This window comes from Thermoascus crustaceus, assembly GCF_041956765.1.
Source record: "Thermoascus crustaceus strain CBS 181.67 unplaced genomic scaffold VTN00scaffold_1, whole genome shotgun sequence".
Taxonomy (NCBI): domain Eukaryota; kingdom Fungi; phylum Ascomycota; class Eurotiomycetes; order Eurotiales; family Thermoascaceae; genus Thermoascus; species Thermoascus crustaceus.
In genome coordinates, this window is record NW_027192527.1 from 1897613 (window position 1) to 1920477 (window position 22865).

Below are 22865 nucleotides of genomic sequence, written 5' to 3' on the forward strand. Positions count from 1 at the left end.
GTCAAGTTCAAAAAAGAAAACAAGAACCCGGTATCGCACATAGATAAACTAACTTAGGTACATAGATAGGTAAGGGTAGCTGGCTAGCCTTAGTAGTAGCTAAAGAAGCTTCATTTCCCTGATTATTACAACACCTTTCATCTTTATCTCCGTGTCCTTTCCCCCCCAACCCCCTCCTCCACCGTTCGTTCCATTACCAGTCTAATGCTGTCTCTCTCTCTCTCTCCGCCCTTCGCCTTGAACTTGAACTTGCAGTTGCATTATCGCGCCCGGGAATCTACGGTCTATATCGGTCATTGCATTTGCATTTGCATCGGATGGGGAAAAAAAAGGAAAATTATTATTCTTGGTTGATTGATTGGTCGGATTGATTCGAAAACAGCACAAAGCATTTCGTACCTCGCTTCTTTTTGTTCGCGTTCGTCCGGAAACCTTTCTTTTTTGTTATTTACCTTAAATCTGTCTTTGCTTTTCGGTTCCTGGGCCTTCGTTGTTTTCGTTGTTGTTGTGGTGCTGTTGTTGTTATTGTCATCGGCCCTTCCGCTCCCCTTGATCAGTGAGAAAAAACAAAATTTTCATAGGGTATCCAGCCAGTTCCGGTCTTCGGTAGGGACGGTCAGTCGTATGCTGAGCACATTAGACTGGAGAAAAAGTAATGCGTCGATTGAACTGCCTCTGGACCAAAAGTCGTCGTGGACGGCAGGCAGGGCTTCCTTCGTCCGAAGGGACCGATCCTAAAAGAACAGATCGCAAAAAAATGTACGGGTGCAAACGAATGCACCCAGGGTCGCCCGCAGGAACCGTGGTTGGTCCCTTCATTTCTCCGCCGCGTCGACGAATTCCTCCACATCATCGGTCCTGGAGTCTTTCCTCTGTACGGGGTGTCCAGCTTTCTCGCTAGCCGACGGCTTCAGACCGGAAGAATCCTTGTTGGACTCCTTTTGGGTATCATTGTCGTTCAGGTCTAAAAGATCCTGGGAAGGTGTGTTCGTGTTAGCATTCTGCGCCCGTGTGATCTCCTCTTCGCCGAAATCTATCAACGAGCTGTCGTTGCCTTGCGTCTGCAGCTTTTGTCGGCTCGGGGAGTGCGGGGGTATGTCGAACTGGTGCGAAACCTTTTGACCCTTCACGATCGGGGCAATGGACATAATCTGCTGGGCGGCAAGTTCGGGGTTATGCGGGTCACTAAGGACAGCAAGTCAGCTCAGGTGCTGGATAGAGATTTTCTCGAAGCCGACTTACACCTGCGCGTTGATTATCCAGTCGAGGTCTTCTTCGCCTTCGTCGGGCCCCCCAGGACCACCCTTCACAGGGCGGAATAGCCTTGGGCGCCACTCCACACCCTCATCAGCACGCTTGGCCGCCTCCTCCCGTTGACGGTCCTCGATCTTGGTCTTCTCATCCGTTGCCAGTTCGTGGTTTCTCGCCAGGAGCGCCTTAACGGTACTGTGCCACAATCTCTGCGACTCCCGCTCACTCTGTTCTTCGAGGGGCCTAGCCAAGGGCGGGGTGTGTTTTGCGTTTGTTGCGTTGAAAAGAACCTCCTTCTTGCCAGTCTGGAACGCATGTTAGATACTCCTGCGCGATCGACCGAGACGACCAGTAGCCATACCGCAACATTCTTCAGATACATCTCCCCATTCCACAGACCCGAAATCTCGTAGTACGTCTCTCCGGTCTTCTCGTTCTTGATCGTTCCGCCAATCGCATTGTACGTGCCGGAGAAGTAGCCCTTCGTCTTAAACTCGATATCTGCGACCAGGTTGTTCTCCGGACAACGGACGAAGCTGTGGTCTCCAAGCTCATACTTCATCTTTCCGAAGAGGATTCCACGGGCGTACATATTAGGCTGGGTCAAGATGCTGTAGTCACCGTCAGTATATGTCTGAACTTACACGATTCCTGCCACATACTATCTTTCACCTCTCTGCTTGTCTGATCCTCTGTTCAAGAGCCGCAGGATGGCAATGCCCTCCATGATACTAGCTGCGGAGTTCCCAAGGAACTTGCTCCGGGGCTTCAGCGTGCCGTCTATCCGGATGTTGTGCTCGGGAGCCATGAAGAAGTAGCTCGACTTGGGCGGGTGGTGAGACGTCTGTTCGGAGATGTAGTATCCTCGTGTCCCGTCCGGGTAGTCCCAGTAGCAGGTGAAGGTCTCTCCGAGGATCGGGTTTAGCGGCTTCTTCACACCTCTGCAGTAGGTTAGCAGACTAGTATGCCTTGCGATCGGGGGAATACGCACGGAGGCTTGATGTGCCAGCCGCTTAGGTAGAACCTAACGACCGAGACGAAGCGTTCGAGCGGATCATCGATCTCAGACATGGGCAGCAGCGTCTCCGGGTGCGCCATGAAGCTACAACCGCCCCGCGCCGAATTAGCACTCTCTCTGTAGCTGAGGACGGAAGTGTGGAGGTCTGCACGCACTTTGTGATCCGTTCCAGCATCGATCGCGGCTCAAGAATGAAGGTGGGCAGCACGACCCTGCTCAGGTCGGCTCCAGGACGGAGCTGGGAGATGATGTGGGAGAGGACTGGGATCGCACAGGAATCAGCATGCACAATTCCGTACTGTACAGAGTATTTTTCCAGTGCATGTCAAGGGAGATAGCACTAACCATTGCCCTGCTCGGGCTCGACGACGGTCTCATCCTCGGGGCCGGGGGAGTCAGCGCGCGACTCGTCGACGGAGGATCGGTTGCCTGTGTTATGGAAGACACGGGAGGTCCAGTTGTCAGCACCCATCGCGGCCGTTGCAGCACGTCGCAGGGGATGTCTTCTGGGGAGGGGCAGAGTGACGTTGGCGGGTTCTGGGGATGGGCATGACGGCGAAAAGTTTCCCGGAAACTCACTGTTTAATGACGAGCGGCGGTGGCCATGGATGTGGGGGACGGGCATATTGGCCGGTGGAAGCTTGCTCTGCTCTTCTCTATTCGCGGGTGCACATGCAAACAGGGTTCAACAGGGCATCAGTACAGGCAGCGGAGCCGCCGGGATAGTAGAGGAATGTGTTATATGGGGAGATAGATGTTATATAGATCTCGCAACGAGGTCTGGTGTTGCGCTGGGCCAGGTGACGGGGCCAGGAAGGCTCGGGCAGGGCAGCAGACAGCCGTTGGGCCTCTTCTGGACAGCTGAACGAGAGAGATGGGCCACGAGGACGCTCAGTATGGTCTATGATTCCCTGAGAATCCGGGCCAGGAACTACAGTGGTGAGCCTGAGGATGTACAGTAGGGGAGTATTTGCTTTTGGGGTTGTTGAGGCGGCCAAGGGGGGTTTGCTGGCAGCGGGCGGTGACGTTGGGCGTAGCGATGACGACGGCTGCGCGGTGAGCTCCCTCGCCGCTCATATACCTCTCGGGCGCACGGAGGCCCCCGTGGCTCTCCCCTCCCCTCTCGTCTTTTTCTTTCTCTTTGACTTTTTCCTCAGCCCTTTCTCTATCCTTCTTCTTCTCTCCGGCGCTGGCCTTCAACCGTCCCATCCTGTCCACCGCGAACCTCTCGCACCTGGTGTAGATCACAGCACCGTGACCGCCGACCGGAGGGGCAGCGCTTGGCAGTGGGGTTTCCTCGCAATTTTTTCAGGCGGGGAGCCTCTGCTCCCGGCGTTGATCTCGGGCCGTCCTCCAGCGGCCCACGAGTACCACGTTTGTAATTCTATGTGAAACTGCTGATCCTTTGGTCCATTTTACCACTAGAGCTTTGTAGGTATCGATCTATATTTATGTACAGTTTATGCATGTACAACTCGAAGACAATCCCAACATGCGCCATGACGCCATCCAACAGCGACTGCTCTGCCAAGCCGATGCCAACATGCAATTGATCCGCGCCATTATTCACAAGCAAAAAGGAATAACCATGAAAATGACCTTCTCAGAGGTCACCCGACGACATCGTCCCAGTCTTCGCCCGCTCAACCAGAGGAACATCTCCGTTGGTGATCTCCTTCACAAACTCCATGTCTGGGTTGTTGAGCATGACATGGAAGTGCTCGACCGCGTGGACGGACTTCAGGGACTTCCAGTTCTTGAACCAGACGACCTATCGCAAAATACTCATCAGTTATATACTAACAGCGGGTAAAGCCAGAGCCACTAACCTTCTCGGGCGGCACTCGCGAACAGAAAGTCTTCTGTACATACTCATCGATCTCCTTCCTCGCCCTGGGTGTCAGGTCGTCGGTCTCAGGGTCGTCCTCGAGCTCGAACTTGACCCACACGACCAGGTGGATGATGCCCTTCTCGACCCCGTACGGCCAGTCGTTGTACAGAATCTTGATGTCCTCTGTCGAGTAGCCAGCTCGTCAGTTTGACAGATTCCTATGACAGCCGGAACTGGACATCTGAATATATCACTAACCGTCGAACTCGAATGGCTTCCCCTTGGGCTTCAGATCCTCCGGGTTCCCCTCACCCCAGTGCAGTCTCTCCCGGACGATGAAGTTCATCACGGACCCATACTTCTTCTTGATCTGCGATGTGTACTCGTAATACCGGCGCAGGTCGGACGGGACACGCTGGAAACGGTCGATCTGGTTCGTTCCTGTAGGAGTCCAGCCGTATCAGCCTCATGTCTGTTCCAGTCGTAGACTTCTCCACCATTCCCAATACTACTAAGAGGTTGACCGTTCTCACTCAACTTATTATGTCCTGTACCAAGTCCCAATCTTGCCTCTTGTACTCCTCGTCCGGGGTCGACAGGATTCGGATCGACTTGGGCACCAGGTCGCGCAGGTACTCGGGACATTCCGACGGCCATTGGTCGCGGGGGACGTTGACGAGCCAGTAGGGGAGGGGTTCTTTGACCTCTTCTTGGCCGGTAACAGAGGTGACGGCCGAAGTAGAGACGTACGCGTTCGACTTCTCATCGATGGCGGTAGTGGTAGTCGTCGCTGTTGCGGTGGACGTGGAGGCAGCCATGGTCGATCGTATAGTTTGTCGTCGGGTAAGTAGATAGGCCTCTTTTATTATATTATTATGATTATGACCTCTCAGAGAAAGCTAAATCCTCTTCTTGAGGTGAAGGCCCTAAACGCTTGTCTTTCGCATGCAACAGCCTCAACGGCGTGAACAGTGTCAAGCAATAAAAGAAGTGAATCTAATAGGAGTCAATGAAAGGCAAAGAAGAGAAGATAATAGAAGAAACTGAAGATAGGAGAAGAACGACCAAACGAGGATGAATTCCTCTCTGCGGAGTATGTAGGTAGACAGACGAGAGATCCGCTCCGAACCCGTCAGGTACAGTGCCTACTCGGCAGAACCCCAAGCGGTCGGGGGACTCGGAGCGTTCCAGGTCGTGGCGAGTCACAGCAACGGCATTCGTCGAAAACACGCAAGCGGCGCGGAAGATCCGCGAAAAGGGTTAACAGACACAGGCTAAAGACGAGGCTCCTAGACCCGCTCATACTACCCACCTCCTTTTACTTTTATCATAGCTTCCACCCAAACCTTAGGAAGTATCCTACAGTAATTGCCTATCTAGGTAACTGAACAAATATCTAACGATTGTAGTTAGACCCCAGAAAGAATCGCGTTGGAATGTGATATCCTCCATCAAGAGGCAAAAAAGGGAAAAATGAAATCCAAGAATTCAGAACGTTCCGAAATATTCTAGACCTCAACGGCGAGAGCCGACTGGACGCCACCAAGTACTTAAGCTTAAAACCAGATGCAGCCATCCATTCCATGCTACCCGACCTAACCTAGGTATCCATGCTAATTCTAATTATAATGAAGTCTTGGCTAACGGCCCCCAAAAATGATGCAAAAATAATATAATATATTGGATACGACACAGCATATTCGACTTCAAGCTTGTTATATATATATATACAAAATAATAATCACTCTTGGTGTTATACTAGCTCGGGCGATCTAGTCCTGCATGTTGGACTGTTCGATGTACAGTAAGTAGTAGGATAGCGCGGAAGAGACCTGCCCTGGTTACACAGCAGACAGGGGACAGAATCTATGTGGTGAACTGCATGTTATTGACATATTGACTGCGATGGAACGGGTGTAACGTCGTCTATAGTACAGGGGATCGGAATTCCAGAAGAAGAGAAATATCCGGCTGTTATCAGAGGTATTTTATTCGTCTCATATCCTCAACTATCTTACTGTCGTTTTAGGAGCCGGTGTCGAAGGCGGGTGATTCAGTCCTTCTTCGAGCTGAGATGGATCTGGTGCTGGGCATGTCTGCGTGTCCTTCCTGTCAACGGGGGAAAGGTTACGGATTGTCGTTATGTTCTTGTATGATTTTTTGGGCAATTATGCAGATGTGTAAGCGGGGAAGATTTAAATAGACAGATATAAATAGGCCGCTTGCGGGTGGCTTATCAGCACATCTTAGAAGAATCACCTTCTTTCCCTCTTGGGTCAATGTATTTAGCCTACTCTTCTAAGGGGTTGGGCATTCGAAATATCTGATGACTTTATCTGTGGATTCTCATCTTGCTACGGTTATGTGCGTCCATAGCACTGCCAGAAAGTCCTGAAACAACAGCCTAGTTCCCCTGGGACAAGCTGCGTACGACCGGTACATACATGAAACTCCTTACATAAAATAAATAAAGACGGTAGGGGGAGCATTTGAATTTACCCAAGGTTAGTTCTATTTTCCGAGAACAAGTGAAATCCGACCTGCATATCTAAGTAAATGGAGTAACACCTCAGCCAAGCCGATTTTAGCAAAGCCCTCTCGACAGTGCCTCATAATCTGTCCGCAATAGAGCAATCCCATGTCATATCTTCTTCTACTATTGAGCCTTGCCCGATACAATACCTGTTCCATCTATGCTTCAGCATTTTGCTGATCCCGGCCTGACTTGTTCTCTTTGCTATATTTCCGAATCAAGTCCATGTCCACGTCTTCCGGGTGCGCTTCCAGCATTCGGACACAGCCATGACCACCCTAATCAGCAAAGACTGTCTGCTCGGGAATACCCACCTGGGCCCTCGCCTTATGGTAGTCGCGATCGGCCAATTTCGAATATCGCCGCGGCGATACGCGTCTGCCTGTACGTAGACCGTGAACAGGATGATTTGCTGCGTCTGAATTTGAAGTGGGATCCATTTTAAATCGTGACACTTGATGCTATGTTGCTGGACCAGGTAAAAAAACACCATCTACGGTAGTCTCGAGGATGCCAGGTTTGCCTAGATGGTAAGGCAGGTGCTGGACCTCCGACTCAAAGAACCAGTCGACGAGGTCCTCCCACGCATCAGTCTGGATGAGGTCTCTGAAGAGGTTTTTGGACGCAGCTTTTCGACGGTGATTTTGGGTGTGGGTCTATGGGAGATATGAGAAATCACGTAATAGTTAGGGACATTAAAGTGGCGTACTCACTGATGGAAAAGGCTCATGGTGCTCGTCTAGCTTGATTAGAAACTTGATGCGTATGTGGCAAAATAGTTAGCTGACATCTTATGTTGTCGCAAAAATACAAGGGGTTTTTGGTTTTCCATTTCACAATCAAGAAAGACTGCAAAAGTAGCCCAACACGAAAGGTGGACTTATTGTGGGTGGAATATGCCTCCCCGCAATTCACTTGAATAGCAATACCTAATAAAATTTTGCTGAATCTGGCGGTCTCCGACCACTATAATATTGCTTTGTGCCTAGGTCTGATATGTCAGATCATTTGGAACCCGCCATCTAGATCACGTTCGGCATGAAGGAAATACCCATCTCCTTATAGACCTGTCTGAAGCTCTTAGAAAGCCATTAGGCCATATACAAAGGTATTCAAAAGCTGCAGTTAAGAGCTCAAAGGATTCCTGTGTAATTGTCCATAAATGGCGATGGAACTTCCCTTGTAGGACGATCTTCTCTTCACCAATAGATGAAGTAGATTGATTTCTATTGCTTTTGTGCCCTTAATTCATCATATTCCCAGTCTGGGAATAATACTAGCTCATCTCAAAGAATGTAATGGACTTACAAACAACTGGTGACGCTGAGGCTAGCCTTGCATTGGACTAATACTGTATACTCCAACTCCACTGAGGGTGTTTTTATCGGACCTTCTTCGGAAATCGAGTAAAACAGGGGCCTTTCTACAGCTGACTTGAGTGGGCCAGCGGTCACGAATCGCAAAATGGTCTACTGTCAATAATTGCCCCACTTGTTCGTTTTGTTTGTTATTATCACACCTCTTCACACCTCTCTCATCACATCCCACTCCCACCTACTTTTCAGAGCTTCTCACCTAATGTAGCCTCATTACTCTTCGTGGTCACATCCGTTCCCTTTCACTGTGGAGAATCCCGGCCGTCGTCCATAGTTCCTCGCAGACATATTTCCAGCAATCGAATTACAAATACTGAAATATAAACAAAAGCGGCAGTATCACAAACCCGGATGGGAAAAAGTAGAGAGGTAGTTATCATGATGGAAGATAGGTACTACCTGTATGTTCTCAATCTGGAACAGTCAGAGCTGGTGGGCCCGTCTTGTGGTGCCTGATGTGACCGAAAGGACTACTATGCGCTATGCAATATGATTGGTCTGATTGCATATCTTGGCGGTTTGGGGCGGGTCTGTGAGCAAGTTCAGTCACGTGCATGCTTTCCTTGGGGTGCAGTCGATGCGGAGAGTGATTGATGTTCATACCGTGATGTGGGGGATTACACCTTCCAACGACTGGAGACTTCTCATGAGCCTGGTCTCCTTTTTCTGAAATCAAATAATTACAAATTAATATCTGTGCTGGATTTTGCGGTGATTTCACGAAGAGTGATAGTACTATCCCTCACATCATGGCGCCAATTCGGCGCTATCTCAGGATCAGCAAGTATTCTGTCCTCGAATGCCGGATATACCTGGAAAACCCTGCAGATACGAGATGGCTTCTGAATCCTCGAGATCCCGTACTCCCGCGCATCTTCGCAGCCATACGACCCCTGGTCTTGCCTAAGCTGCGTGAAGAGAACGAGAGGGCCATGGCCAAGAAGAAGAGCAATCCAGTCAAGGACGTTATTGCCGAAGGTAAGTATCTTCCCGCCACATTTTCCGCTTGTTTCTATCCTGCCCTGTTTTCGTCATTAACTGGCTCGCGTAGATGAATTCGAGGTCGCAATATTCCTACGTGAATCGAGAACGCGCCATACCCTCCTCACACGGCAGAAGACCTTCGAGGAAGCCCAAAGAACAACGAGCAAGTCTACTAAACTAACTGGGATGGATGAGGGACCAGTTCACATTGATGATGACGACGGTGGTGAAGCTGTTCCTGGCGTTTTGGTCGAGAGTGATAACGAATCAGGCATCAACCTAGCAGACGTTCCCGAAGCCACCGAAGTTAAAGGCACAGAAGATCATCCTAAAAGACGGCGGACGTCGGGGGATGAGATGCATCCCGCGTCAAAAAGGAAAAGGCCAGAGGAGCAATTATCAGAGGATGATAAAAAGCTGGGCCTGAGCACAACTTACGACGGCTTCAACATCTGGGGTTGGGTGCTATGCCTGCTCGTCACCCGCAAAGGGGAGAAGGCTAGAACGGCCAAAGCTGCTTCTGAGGCATCCGGCCAGGTGTTGATGGAGGAGTGGATATCTACGCAAACACCTGGTGACCTTGATGAGGATTGACGAAGGCTGTTGTCCAAGCTTCCGTATACTCCTTGACGATAAGGTTCAACGTGCGCGACCGCCGGCGGAGGCGTGGATAGTATTGCGCGTTCTCCAGTCACTATGGCGTGATCCTACCGGGTTTGGCCGTTTGCATTGGGCAATTATTGGCGGGTCTGGCTCGAAGATATTTTGCAGCATTGCCACAGTCACCTGAGACAAGCTCAGGGGGTTCTGTCATGATTATCATCTATGGCCCGGTGATCAGCAGATCAGCACTTGGACTGGCAAGACCAAATCAATGCTTATCGTGAGGATGGGCTATGTCCTATAGCTGAACAGGACTGATCTGTACCACGTGGCGCGGGGACTGAAGAGTGGCAGCCACGTGGGTTGAGGCCCCTTGTTGCCTGCCCTTGGATCTGCACCTCCGATTTGAATTAACTTGAGCTATCATCTGCTCAGCCATGTATCACACGTATGGTGATGGTTGCTATCAGCACGACAGTGAAGGCATGCATTTGTGACTACATCATTTGAGGAAGAATTCGTCAATAAGAAAAGGGAGATATGTGACATCAAGCTGAGTTGACTAGGCACGGCTGACTTCACATGGGCTCCATCTTAGTTTTCCCCAAGCTAGTAATCTCTCAGCTGCGCAGGTGCTACACGATACTGTCTTACTGCTGTAAGTGATAGTGCTATACAGAGCCGATTGAGATGTAGCCTATGGTCTTCACTTGATAGGCTGCAGGGGAACCACATCGGATGAATTGTCAGATTTACAGCACAATTGACATCGGATTACTTCCGACTCCGTACGGGATCTATTCTGTTGGGAATGTCAATGCGGAATCCCCTATCTACTCCGTACCGCCTTGGGATCGTTCATCCTCATGGTGGCCCACAGTGGGGCCCAAGCAATGCCTCTCACACGGCTGGAGGACTAGAACTAGGAAGTTCCCAGGATCATGATCCTGCATGAGCCCGACATGTCCCACGTGGCAATCAAGAATTTCGGAACGCCGGGAGGCTCTGCGCAAAGCCCTACCGGCTATCCAGGTACGACTACGGACTGCCTGCCAAAGCTGCGGGATCCATCACCTGCGGCGAGTGACGGAGTTCAACGGAGGAAGTATCCATAGAGTCAACGCGAACATGTGGAAAGTCGGAAATCATTGTGAATAAAAGTGCACGGTCATGCAATTACACTGCGTCAGATAGTTTCAACTACAGCAGCACGAAGAGATGATAATCGTATGTGGTTGCACATGCGCTCGAGCTTCTAGGTATCCCGTGCATGCGGCCGTCTCTTTGCCTCTTCCAAATGGGCTGTGCAGAGTATCATCATGGAGTCAGGATGTAGTCGATGATTCTTGCCCTTGCGGCACGGCGCTCGGTTCACCGTTCGGGCCCAAGCTTTGGAATCGGGCTAGCGAGCGCCGAGAATAAGGTTTGGTCGAACATCCGAATATCATGACGCCGGTCGCCAAGGTGAAACATCGATGATCTCATGACTCTACAAGTCTGTCATTAGCACTTGGGATAGAAGCCAATTTGAAAAAAGGCTGGAGCGCAACGGATTATGCGGAAGGAGGATCCATATCCCTCGTCTTCCGTATGTATGTACAATAACCTTGAGAGGTAGCTTCTGAGGAACACCTTGGACTCCCCGCTTACTGCGTGATGAATCTGTGATTCGACCTGCATGGACGATCGCGATCATGGACGTACTTCTGCGATCAGTGATCACTAACAGCGTCGAGTGAATCTAAAATTAGTTGATATGAAGAATGGTTTCACCTGTGGCTGAGCCCAGGCAACGGGGCACTAGTGCCATTGCTTTAGCCTGCAGGGGGCCTGAATAACGGCGTCTCCCTGGCCGCCCCTGCATCCTCTAGAAACTACGCCTACGTTAGGAATTACGAGAATGACTCATTCTGCTTTCAGCTCGAGGATGAAAGGAGCAATGGCCGTAGAGTGGAAAGGGCCACGAGTAGCCTGAAAAGAAAAATCCGGGGAGTATATACTGATCAGCAGTTGGACAGGGGGTTGTGCACTTCTCCGTTGACTTCGCCAAGCGGCTCCGTTTTCTTTCGCCTGGTGCTCGGTCCTCGGAGCTCCATCGATACGCAGACTCATCAAATCATAGCCTTCGAAGCTTTGACTAACTGCCACTCCATCTTCGGCCTTCGGATCGTAGCGATCGCTGAAACTCGGTTGCGAACGATTCTTTTTTAACGGTGCGCCACAGTTTTGCGTACCACTCTGGTGCGCTTGTGCAACGGAAAAAAGGTGCGACCCGTCTACGGTGGGGACTTTTATCTCAACATTCTTTGTGGTACTAGCGCCATGTGTGCGGATCGAACCATGGTTGCAGACTGATCATCATAATGGGTTTCAGGAACAGCGCGGTGACTGTTCCATACCGCACGCCGTGTACTTGTATTATTATTCCTATTATTATTGTGCTATGATATCACGACTACATGACAGCGTCGCCGAAGGGCCACAGCGCACTTCGACGGTATCCTCAGTATCATGCACGGAATGAGTACTTTGGAGTAAAAAAAAAAGAATCTCTATCAATTATAAACCGGTTCTAATGCGGTATTACTTGCGACATCTGCGACCCAGGAAGAGTTGGGGGAAAATTTTTGCATTATTACAGTGGTCCCGTTGAAGCAAGGGTCCAGAACGTGCAGAGGAGTCGAGGAGAGAAGCTACCATATTGCGGACTTGCGGTCAAGAATCGTATGCTACTGGTGTGATTCCGGAAGAGATATGAGCGGAGTACACGAGATGGCGACGGCAAATTGGCAATCATCGCAATTTCATGCGGCTCTACGATCCCCTTGTCTTCTCACCATGGGGTGCTACCACTGTGCCTCCACAATAAGAGCCATAGAGCTGCAAGGAGTGCTCCATACCTCGCAGCTCGTACACGCCTTCTCGTGCTCTGATCTTCGGTTTGCAGCAGACCCTGATATGGAGGAGCGGCGCAGGCCGCACCGTCGTGTCAATCATTGATTACAATCTAGCTAGCAGCAATTTGCTAAGGCTGGCACCCCGTATTCAACCAGCTAGCCTTTCTTCAAAAGGCTTTAGCAGAGAGAAAAAAAACAGGATAGCCGACGAGGCCGCTGGCACGATGGCTGACAAGCGAACCCACTTCATCTCACCCGACCCACCCCTGGAGATTTGGCCTTGGCTGCCTGCACGAGGACTCGAGCCATGTAATATTACTCGGTACCGTGCGAACTACTCCTGCGTACCCCTGAGCGACCTGCGCAGGTAATACGAAGCATACGAAGTACGATGCATGGCCATGAGACCCGGTGAAGATCCCAGCGGGTTGAGAGAGGTAGGAGATGGGAGACCTGTACGACCGAAGGAAAAGACCACTCCGGATCACGGATCCGGCTTCTTCTTTACTGTGCGTGATGCATAGGATCCGGAGCACTCCGTTTGAGATTACGAGCGGCGCTTGCCGAACGGTACGGGCAACCTGGTTCACCCTAGAGTGCCTAGCCGGCTGCTGTGGGAACTAGTCGCCTTCTAGATTTTTCGTTGACCCCAAAAGAGGGGACAAGGCAGCTAATCACAACTGCCAGAATCCCGCCCACTTAGCGCTACGACGTCATGGACATGCCTGGCTGCTGGCGCCGTTCCCTGCATTGTGGAGAACAGCTATCTCTTCATGGAGGACGAGATGTACACGGACGCCTTCCAGGGTCGTAGCAGCTGCCTATAAATATGCTCTCGACTTCTCACGCACATTGCAAAAATTTTCCTCTTTTCCCTCACCAGCGACAGTTCCTCTCTGACATTGACTTGTACTTATCAAGCGTCATCTTCCTGTCCTACCAACAGTCATTGCGACCTCGCCTAGGGAGAACATCTTGCATTTCTACCACTTACCCACTCGAAAGTACACAACCTCAATAAAGATGCCTTCGGCCGGGTCTTCGTCTTCTCAGTTCCCGCCCTGCCCGGGCCCTCCCCCCAAGGGACCTCTTCCACCACTCCCCAAATAAAGAACTATGACGAATTTACGGACCCGACACTTAGCCATTAATGAATCACGGCGGTATTGCGAGTGATGCACAGCAGGCTGAGCAACGCTCCCAATACTGAATTATTCTTGGGCATGGATCGACGAAACATTCTCGCCTCTTATCTTCTTCTCTGAACCACCTTTTTTATTATACGCCTTGCTGTGCACACCCTCGGACGGACAATGTTCTTCGCAATCGATTCGCCTTGCCTGCATTCTTCTCGGCCTCGTGGAAGCGACATCTGCACGACAGCATAGCACTTGGCACCAATGGCCAGTTGCATCAACTTATGCACGCAACTGCTTAGCATTGGAGTTGGTCGACGGCCTGGAAATCGTGACGATTTTGCTCCAGGCAGCCAGCGTGGCTATGTCTGATCGCATTCGGTATCTTGACGTTCCGGCCATCTCTCAGCAATGGCATCACGTGCATGCCTTGACGCTGCAGCAGCCAGGGATATCCCTGCAACTTCCCGCTCGATTGCCCTGCGGAACTTGGCTTGAATGGCCGGCCACCTTCATGCTGGTAAATGCCGTCGACACCTGGCCGGTGACTTTCGAATGTGAACCACGCGGCATGTCGTCATTCCTGCACGCGCTTGTTGCCATGGAAGTCATCGCTACGATCGTGCCGCTTGGTCCAACTCCAAGAGATACTCCAACCTTGCGACATCGATCTGGTCACCGTCGTGCTGTGTCTCAACTGCCTTTCGAGCGATGAAAATCCACATTCATCGGAACTCGCCGAACTTCCACATGACAATGCTGGCCTGTGGGTCGAGACTTTCGATGCGATTATCGATTCTTCCGCCGTGCCGAACTTGGTCAGGTGTCGGTCCTACTCTGATTTATCACTTTCCGGCTTCTTTCGGACCAGCATTACTTGGCGTTATTCTATCTAGGGCATTGGTATGCGGCCCTGATGGCTCTTTCTGTCCATGAATCGGTTTTCTCTCTATTTCTATTACTGTATTTTTTTTTGTTTTGGGTTATCATGTACTGGTTAGGTCTACAAGGCTCCATGTCAATGTAATGTAATCTAATATACCCAAATAAAGTGCGCAGTCTGCGAACTTGTCTTATTGCCCTGTTTCCATGGCCCAAGTAGTCTGTCAACCCCCGTAGGTGTGTACAGTACTTTCAGTGTAGATATTATTTATTGTCATTCATACACTGCGGATACAGACCCCGTCTGATTGCGATACACAAGGACCAACTGTGTATGGGAAAAACAAAGTAGACAGACAACCCAGTCAATAATGACGACACACAGCCTAGCACTGACTTTTTTACCCCTCTCTAAAAAAGCCGCCATGATTATGTCTTGCATTGCATTGCATGCCCGTGCAGCCCGAAGGTTCCCTTCTGTTCCTTGTTCCTGCCGCTGGCTGACAGCTCAGCTGATCCGGGTCCCCTTGCTCATTCTTGATTGGCCCTGGTTGTTAGTTAGTAACCCTTATCTTAGCGGGCCGAGCGCCGCAGCTGACATTCCAAGACCAACAGCATCGCTACCTACTAGGCATTCGTCCTCCCCTTAGTAGGTGGGCGGGGATGGGGACCGGCCCTGAGATACCGTGATGATGATGATGATAAGACACCATCGCTAGGTAGATGATCGGACATATTACCCGAAGTTTATCACTCGCGCTCCTTTAAGGCCGATTATCGTCTCGTCTCGTCTCGTCTCGTCTCATTTCTTGTTTCTTGTTCTTGGTCAATGCGCATGCTCCCATCCGCCATGACATGTATTAACCTTTTTTTTTATTTTTCTTTCGTGTAATAATAATTCTCACTGTTTCGAATTCCATTCCATTCAATTCCAAGGAATTCCCTAGTTTCTGAGATGAGACGGCCGACCTCATCGACCCCCTTCTACTGCACGGAGTACGGAGTAGCCGAGCGCAGATCCTTAGGTGATCGTCTCGACGTTTCCGTTTGCTTGCTCCGTACCCCGTACAGTACAGATAGAGTACGGTATGTGCGGTATGTGCATACCTTAGGTACCTTAGGTAACCTCGGCCCTAGGTAGGTCGATTATCGGTATTCTGATTCCTGTTCCTGTTCTTGTTCCTAATAATTCCTACTCGACGGATGGATGGATGAAAGGAAGGAAGGAAGGGGGAAAAAGTTGGCTAAACTTCGATTCGAGGTCGACTTTCTTGGTCTTACTTGCATTAGGCCATTAGCGGGGCTGCCAAGCTGGTTGTCAAGCCTGCCGCGCAAGAGAGCTACGTACGCAGTACTATGTACTGTACTCCGCAGTCTTAGTCGTCTGCCTAGGTAATGTATGGAGTACATGTACGCAGTACAAGGGTAGCTTTGTAGCTGTTCGGTAGCCTAGGCTAGGTAGGTACTTAGGTTAGGTAGGCTTTGGCTAATGCACAGAAGCGATAGTGCGGAGCATCTCCGTACTGTACTCCGTACCTCTGTATCCTGAATGGATGGGGTATATCTCCGTAGCGGTTACTGCTAATAATAATGGATATCCATGTTATCGTTCCCGTGACACTGACACCGACAGCCCTGGTCAGGGTCAGGTCACGCATAGACTACCTAAGGTAGTGATTCTGCGGAGGAAGAGAGAGCAAGGCACATCACGTACCCTGTCTCTTGACCTGCTACCTACTTACTCCGCATGCAGGTCGCTATTGATCTTAGGTAAGATCATTGCGTGCAGCACGTTACATATGGACCACTGAGCTACATGTACACCGTCCGTGTACACAGTACTCTCGGCGGGGTCCTGTGCGTAGCTACCTACCTATACTAGGTAGGCGCTTACGGTATGGATTCGGATTGTGTTTGATTGATGATGACGCGGGATCTGAGCTCTGAGCACTGAGCTCCCATGGACCAGACCACCTAGACCTATCTACCTATGGAGAAGACCCCGCAGCGAGCAGGCGGTATTACGCAATTCACGCTACGGAGAATATAAGCATGTCATGTTATCCTTTCGATCCATTTTGGTTCCACTCTCCTTGCTGGAGGAGAACGGGTAGTCAGGTTGTGCGGGGTTGAGGTCTGGTAGGTATTAGCTAGTACGGAATACCTGGTGACATGATCGGTTTTGTGTCTATAGCGTGTTCATGGATTCTGCCCGGGCAGGGAGAGGTTGGTGTAGTGTCTGTGCTTTTTGCACACACACACTCTCTGGGTGTATGACTGACACTGAAAGAATTACCATGAGAAACCGATGAATTCAACAGTAGACACGCAACTATCGCAATGCCTCTTTTCTGCGTAAATGGTAGTTCAAGTTACTATCGATGATCTAAAACGTGATGTGTATACAGTACCTACGGCATGTGATAAAAAGCTCCCGCGGAAAAGAAATGCTCTCACGTGACCCGTGCTGCCCGTCAAGCTCCCTGGCTCAAACAACCCAGTCCGACAAGCGCAACAATGGTTCTTGAACTTCATGTCTGGGGTCCGGCCTTCTCATTGCCCTCGATCGAGGCGCAATGTCTGGCCACCATCGCCTACTTTACCCAGGTGATCCCGAACGATCAGTGGGTGCTAGTGGCAAGCAGTGATCCGTCCGTGTCGCCGACGAGTAAGTGCCCCGGATCCTCGAGGAGCTGAGCCTCTGCGCTTGAGACTGTGATACTGATGATGTACGTGTTGGTTTTTGTCAGACGAATTGCCTGCTCTCAAGAATGGCACAACCTGGGTGAGCCGGTTCCGGAACATCGTCGACTACCTGCGTCAATACTCGAACGGGGAATGGGATCTGGACGGGTCGTTGAGCGGGCTGGAGAAGGCGGATAACATTGCGTGCGTCGCCAGAAAACTTCTGCGCTGAGGGATTTTGCTCCGTCGGTGGAATTGACTTGGCCGATGATTCCTGACTTGTGTGTGCAGTTTCTCGTCCTATACAGAATCGTGCGGACAGGTCCTCGTGGACCTGTCGCTCTACGTCACCAGTCAGAACTACTACGGGAGCACGTCGCCCGCGTACGGAGCCATCCTTACGTGGCCGAACCAATGGATCATTCCACCGAAGCTACATGGTGCTGCGAAGACGAGGACGGAGCATCTGGGCCTCACGTCCCTCGATCTGGTGGCCACGGAGGAGCAGAGGAACCGGGAACGAAATGCCGCCGTCCAGACAGGACAGATACCGAAGAGCTTGATACGGAGCTCGCAGGAGACGGTGTCTAGCCTGCTGGGGAAGACGCAACAGCAGAACCAGTTCAAGTTGGAGGCTCTGACCGCGGAGTTCTTCGAGCCGCTGCAGGCCCTCCTGGGCAAGAAGCAGTATTTCATCTCCGACGAGCGTCCGTCGAGTTTGGACTGTCTCGCCCTTGGGTATCTCGCGCTGGCGTTGATCCCGGAAGTCCCATACCCTTGGCTTCGGGAGGCGCTGCAGACTAAGGCACCCTTGCTGGCCGAGTACACTGCGAGGATGCGCGAACAGTGCTTCGGTATTGTCGAAGTCGCCGATGCATTCGGAAAACTTCGAGCCGGGTCAGTGCTCCCATGGAGTCCGCCGGAGCGGGTTACTGTGGGCAAGATCGGCAGCACTCTGCTCAATACGCTGGCCGATGCGACTCCGATTTTGAAGGACGTCCGCATGAACAATCGGCTGCGGGACGCCGCACAGGCACCTGATTCTGGCTTCAGTGCTGAGGAGAGCAAGGCAGTGTCGGAGTATGCCAGGGCTCAGAAGCAGGACCTGTATGTTTCCATCGCAACTGTTGCGGCTGCCGTTGTTGGGTTTGTCGGCTATATGTTTCACATCGGCGTGATTCGTGTTCAGTCAGAAGCCGACCTTGAGGACGTGGAGTATGAAGAGGCAGGCGAAGACGAAGGAGCTGATGAAATCGAGGCGGAATTGATCTAGGACGGGTAGAAAAGTCTTCTGGATCAACTTTGCCTATACGGTCTATCGTCGCCTTTGCGGACGGATTTCTTTTCCGCTCAAAAGATCTCCAGTTTCATTCCCCGCTTTCTTATCTATATCCTTTCCACTCCTCTTCCTTTCAGCCTTGACGACTCACTGGAGAATCTCCCCACTACTACCCTCCATCATCTCTGTTTTCTACATCTTCTGGGCCTTCCCTTCGATCTGTGTTGTTTCCACCTTTTTTTACATACAGACAAAAGTGCGGCGTTCAGCAATCAAACGAATTCTTTTTTCCAAGATGTATCATAGTCGGTAAGACTATAAACCGATAGAGACGTTGTCCCCTTGATGGTCCCGATGTGTTAGAGATACGCAATAGACGCCTTGTACATGTGCCTCTCACATGATCCCGCCCGGATGCCTGGAGCCGAAGTCGCATGCCACCCTACAGCCAATGGCGCCATCTCGATATCCAAGCTGCCTTCCCTCTGTGAAATGGCCGTAGTTCTTCTCATCGCCGTCTTCTGGCAGATTGCACCTCAAATTCATCCAGAGATCTGGATCTGATGAGCTAACCTAGCCCAACAGTGCTGGAATCCTCCATTTATAGATCACTCACGCAGGGGCGACAACTTGAGGGTACCTGCCGCATGACTATGTGGCCGGTCTTGCGACTAACACCAGCAGCTACCTAGATCTCTGCTGCCTGTCTAGCTCGCTGCTGCGAGAGCATTCGACAGCTGACCATCTCCATCGAACGCCATTTCCAAGATGGCGACGACACAGCAAAAACAGTCGGCAAAGCAATGGGCTGATGGCCCTCTGCCGTTGGTCAAGACGCCTATGTTTGAGACGGGGAAGGTATGTCTGTACCTAAACACTTCTTGTGCCTCTTACACAACAACGATAGAAACGATGGTGTTAAACTGCAGGGTATTTCTATTCGACTAACCGATATTGTTCATCCCGACAGGACGATGTCTTCACAAAAGGCGCATCCCACATGGCTCTCCTCCACAACGCCATCCTGAGAGGCTTCAACACGATCTATCTCCAGGCGCCGCACGTCAAGCCAGCCGACTATGCCGATTTCATCGGATACAGCCTCACCTGGTTCAAGTTCGTCCAGAAGCATCACGACGACGAGGAGAATGGGCTGTTCCCGAAGATCGAGGAGGTCCTGGGTCGGAAAGGCGTGCTGGATAAGGCGTATGAAGAGCATGGTATGTTTTCGTATCAGTCACTCAGAACGAATCCACATTGAGAAGCATGTTGGGTAGTCTCTGACAGCTGCCAGCAACCTTCATGGACGGCCTTGTCCGCTTCCACGCATACCTCTTCCCGCTCTCCGAGCAGGGAAAAGTAGCAGACTTCAACGCCATCACCCTCCTCTCCATCATGGACTCTTTCTCCCAGGATTTCTGCCACCACTTTCACTCCGAAATTTCCACCATCGCCGCCCTATCCGACCTCACACCAGCCCCATCAGGCCATGGCAGAGACCTATCCAAGACCGCAGGCCCCATCTTCGCACAATGGGGCAAGTCGTCCATCATGCGTGCCGGCCTGACGGACGTCGTGCCGTTCCTGTTCCTCAACTTCGACCGCACCGTCGAGGATGGCATGTGGGCGAATTGGCCCCCGATGCCGGCGCCCATCCGCTGGTTGCTCGTCAATGTAGGCGGGTTGTGGTACGCGCGGTGGTGGCGGTTTGCGAGTTGCGGGTATGATGGGAGGCCGAAGGAGTTGTATGTGCTGGGTTCGGAGGCGTGACTTCTCTTCCGATTGCTGTTGTTGCTGTTGCTGTTACCGAATGATGGCTTAGGTTGTTTGATATTATATTGCTATTCAGGAGTTTAAGCGATCCGTGCTGGGAGACTTTCGAGGGGAGCACGGATGTATCTTACCTAGTATGGCCATTATTTATACCATCCACATGCATTGATCAACTATTCTATTCCAATGCAGACAAAGAAGGCAGTACCATTCTTCCATTCATCTATCCAAGCAAGTACTTAGCGCGGTATCAACTTTGGGAGGTATCTAGTTAAGGCACCTAATCTTGACAGGGATCATTTAAATCCTTACTGAGAATACGCTCCATATCCCATTTCTATATCAACAGGCTGAGGCCCCGTGATGACCAACCTGACTAGGTAGGCTAATAATAACAACAACCCCGCTTGCCCATTTTTAAGAAGAACTTCTTTCGTACTGATAATTCTTATATTGTATTATCTTCCCTTTTACCCCGCTATACTCGGGATTCTCCTATCTTATCTTATCTCGATACAGTTCTCCCCATCCATCGACGTATCAGCGGACATCTCCGTCTCATGATAACCGGGTTATATGTACAGTAATCATCCATACCTAAGATACCTACCTACCTGGGACACTTGATACTAAGGTATACTAATATCCAGGCACATAAACCTCATAGAATCCACAATAGCAACCTACCTACCTACCCAACCTAAGGCATTAGATTTCATAAAAAAAAAAGAACAACCGCATCCTACCTCACCGCCACAACAACCACCTTCAACGGCATCGCGCCCACCCTCGACGTACCCAGCACCGACCCCCTCCGCGGCACCAAGTACGATTTCCCCCGCGACCTGGTCGGGTATGGCCGTCGGTCCCTGGATCCGGAGTGGCCTGGCGGCGCGAAGATCACGGTCTCGTTTGTGGTTAATTATGAGGAGGTATGTCGTCTGCCCTTCTTCTGCTCTGCTCTCTTTTTCTCTTGATGGATTTTCTATGTGGAAATCAACCATGATAATAGGTATTTATTTTATTGATGGGTTTTATGTCCGGGGCGCAGAACGCAACCCCCACCAACGGCGACCAGCAATCCGAATCCCACCTGTGGGAGCAATCCAATATCAGGGGCCGCGTGTCGGGTCCGGCAGATCAACGCGGAGAGCGACTACGATTACGGTGCGCGGGTGGGTATCTGGAGGCTGCTGGAGAAGAATCCGGCTGTTGCGGAGGCGGTTGTGAAGGGTGGATATGGGCATGAGGTTGCGAGTCATGCGTATCGGTATGCCTCCCTTTATATATATAGATCTATTTACTAGGTGTATTTTGAAGGATCACTTGTTAACTCCTGGCTACAGTTGGGTCGACTACTACGGCATGTCGCCCGAGATGGAGAAGCAGTACATCATCCGGCAGCTCGAGTCGCTGAAGAAGACGACGGGTTCCGTGCCCGTGGGCTGGTACATGGGCAGACTGTCGCCGCACTCGGGCGCTGATCCACGATGTCCACACGGAGCTGGGGTATCCGCTGCTCTACGAGAGTGATGCCAACGACGACGATTTGCCGCACTGGGTGGATGTGCCCGCGGAGAAGGACTCGCCCGATCCGAAGGGCATGCTGATGATTCCGTATAGGTGAGTATAAACGACCGTAGCAAACGAGATGGAAGCCGACAGCCGCTTCTGACAGCTACGACTGCAACGACCTCAAGTTCCACTCCCCACAAGGCTGGGGCTCCCCCGGAGCCTTTGAGGAGCATCTCAAGAACGGGTTCGACACGCTGTACGCAGAGGAGATTGCTGATTGCTGGCAAGCCCAAGATGATGACGGTCGGGCTGCACTGTAGAATCATTGGCAAGCCGGGTCGTTTCCCCGCTATCGGCCGGTTCGTCGAGTATGTGGCTTCGAAGCCGGATGTCTGGGTCACGATGCGGAAGGAGATTGCTTTGCATTTTAGGTCCAAGTTCCCGTATGTTAGGAAGGGAGAGAGTAAATGAGCTCTTTGAAGCTTTCAGACACCATGAAAAGTCGTGATATATGCTTAAAAAGTGTATGAATCGATGGATATCCGAGCGTTTGACTTGCATTCGGGCCATTCAGGGATTATTGCTCTAGTCTAACGTTAGAATTGTTAGTAGCAAGCTGTATCTGATCAAGGACAGCTGTCAAGTCGCACTGACAAGAACAGGTGCTATGCAGCCGGGTCTAGACACTTGATATCCCTGCAGTCAGAACTAGGTGACGGGGCAGGTACGCTAAGCGGAGGCCTGTCCATATGGAAGAGGAGCATCTCAGCGCCACGTGGAAGAGACATGAGTCGCGCATGGCGGCTGTGCAACTCCGCGAGATCCGGGGTTGGGTCGATCGGGGCGGTTTTGGGCATCTGGAGACGGAGGAGCGATGGGGATCGCGGCTGCTGACATAAGCCGCACCGTTCCTGGCGGCCAAACACCACGTGACCGGCTGCGGCAACCAACCAGCAGCGCGGCAAACGCGGGCGAGTCAGCCGGCCGCAAGGTCCTCCAGAGCGGGTGCGCCGCTTTTAACTTTTGACGTCGACGAAGGAAACAAAGACCACGGATGCTTTCCTCCAAGGTCCTCATCCATCCCACAGCTCCCCCTCCCGCC

At 51.3% G+C, this 22865-nt stretch overlaps 11 protein-coding genes across 11 annotated transcripts; 7 read left to right on the top strand and 4 right to left on the bottom strand.

Moving 5' to 3' along the window:
- Nucleotides 1-201: 201 nt before the first annotated feature.
- Nucleotides 202-532, bottom strand: VTN00DRAFT_671 (uncharacterized protein; the record flags this gene model as incomplete). Its single annotated transcript, XM_069433376.1, has 2 exons — nt 202-403; nt 453-532. The coding sequence occupies 2 exons, from the start codon at nt 530-532 to the stop codon at nt 202-204; spliced, it is 282 nt and encodes a 93-aa protein (XP_069291378.1).
- Nucleotides 533-815: 283 nt separating this feature from the next.
- VTN00DRAFT_672 (uncharacterized protein) lies at nt 816-2894 on the bottom strand (the record flags this gene model as incomplete). Its single annotated transcript, XM_069433387.1, has 8 exons — nt 816-1185; nt 1243-1556; nt 1613-1862; nt 1914-2192; nt 2243-2353; nt 2425-2530; nt 2615-2698; nt 2849-2894. The coding sequence occupies 8 exons, from the start codon at nt 2892-2894 to the stop codon at nt 816-818; spliced, it is 1560 nt and encodes a 519-aa protein (XP_069291379.1).
- Nucleotides 2895-3220: 326 nt separating this feature from the next.
- Nucleotides 3221-3661, top strand: VTN00DRAFT_673 (uncharacterized protein; the record flags this gene model as incomplete). Its single annotated transcript, XM_069433398.1, has 1 exon — nt 3221-3661. The coding sequence occupies one exon, from the start codon at nt 3221-3223 to the stop codon at nt 3659-3661; it is 441 nt and encodes a 146-aa protein (XP_069291380.1).
- A 211-nt stretch (nt 3662-3872) lies between these two features.
- Nucleotides 3873-4918, bottom strand: VTN00DRAFT_674 (uncharacterized protein; the record flags this gene model as incomplete). Its single annotated transcript, XM_069433409.1, has 4 exons — nt 3873-4040; nt 4099-4283; nt 4359-4541; nt 4639-4918. The coding sequence occupies 4 exons, from the start codon at nt 4916-4918 to the stop codon at nt 3873-3875; spliced, it is 816 nt and encodes a 271-aa protein (XP_069291381.1).
- Nucleotides 4919-8758: 3840 nt separating this feature from the next.
- On the top strand, nt 8759-9587 carry VTN00DRAFT_675 (uncharacterized protein; the record flags this gene model as incomplete). The annotated part of the gene is made up of 2 exons (XM_069433420.1): nt 8759-8987; nt 9061-9587. 2 exons carry the CDS (start codon nt 8759-8761, stop codon nt 9585-9587), a joined length of 756 nt encoding a protein of 251 aa, XP_069291382.1.
- Nucleotides 9588-12888: 3301 nt separating this feature from the next.
- Nucleotides 12889-13603, top strand: VTN00DRAFT_676 (uncharacterized protein; the record flags this gene model as incomplete). Its single annotated transcript, XM_069433431.1, has 2 exons — nt 12889-13002; nt 13415-13603. The coding sequence occupies 2 exons, from the start codon at nt 12889-12891 to the stop codon at nt 13601-13603; spliced, it is 303 nt and encodes a 100-aa protein (XP_069291383.1).
- Nucleotides 13604-13640: 37 nt separating this feature from the next.
- VTN00DRAFT_677 (uncharacterized protein) lies at nt 13641-13934 on the bottom strand (the record flags this gene model as incomplete). The annotated part of the gene is made up of 2 exons (XM_069433442.1): nt 13641-13709; nt 13764-13934. The coding sequence occupies 2 exons, from the start codon at nt 13932-13934 to the stop codon at nt 13641-13643; spliced, it is 240 nt and encodes a 79-aa protein (XP_069291384.1).
- A 59-nt stretch (nt 13935-13993) lies between these two features.
- Nucleotides 13994-14344, top strand: VTN00DRAFT_678 (uncharacterized protein; the record flags this gene model as incomplete). Its single annotated transcript, XM_069433453.1, has 1 exon — nt 13994-14344. One exon carries the CDS (start codon nt 13994-13996, stop codon nt 14342-14344), a length of 351 nt encoding a protein of 116 aa, XP_069291385.1.
- Nucleotides 14345-14379: 35 nt separating this feature from the next.
- On the top strand, nt 14380-14656 carry VTN00DRAFT_679 (uncharacterized protein; the record flags this gene model as incomplete). Its single annotated transcript, XM_069433464.1, has 2 exons — nt 14380-14557; nt 14631-14656. 2 exons carry the CDS (start codon nt 14380-14382, stop codon nt 14654-14656), a joined length of 204 nt encoding a protein of 67 aa, XP_069291386.1.
- A 2372-nt stretch (nt 14657-17028) lies between these two features.
- Nucleotides 17029-18469, top strand: VTN00DRAFT_680 (uncharacterized protein; the record flags this gene model as incomplete). The annotated part of the gene is made up of 3 exons (XM_069433476.1): nt 17029-17179; nt 17262-17400; nt 17488-18469. 3 exons carry the CDS (start codon nt 17029-17031, stop codon nt 18467-18469), a joined length of 1272 nt encoding a protein of 423 aa, XP_069291387.1.
- Nucleotides 18470-19243: 774 nt separating this feature from the next.
- VTN00DRAFT_681 (uncharacterized protein) lies at nt 19244-22662 on the top strand (the record flags this gene model as incomplete). The annotated part of the gene is made up of 11 exons (XM_069433487.1): nt 19244-19333; nt 19446-19695; nt 19770-20220; nt 20979-21180; nt 21388-21518; nt 21595-21696; nt 21779-21871; nt 21927-22019; nt 22084-22206; nt 22426-22440; nt 22488-22662. The coding sequence occupies 11 exons, from the start codon at nt 19244-19246 to the stop codon at nt 22660-22662; spliced, it is 1725 nt and encodes a 574-aa protein (XP_069291388.1).
- Nucleotides 22663-22865: the final 203 nt, after the last annotated feature.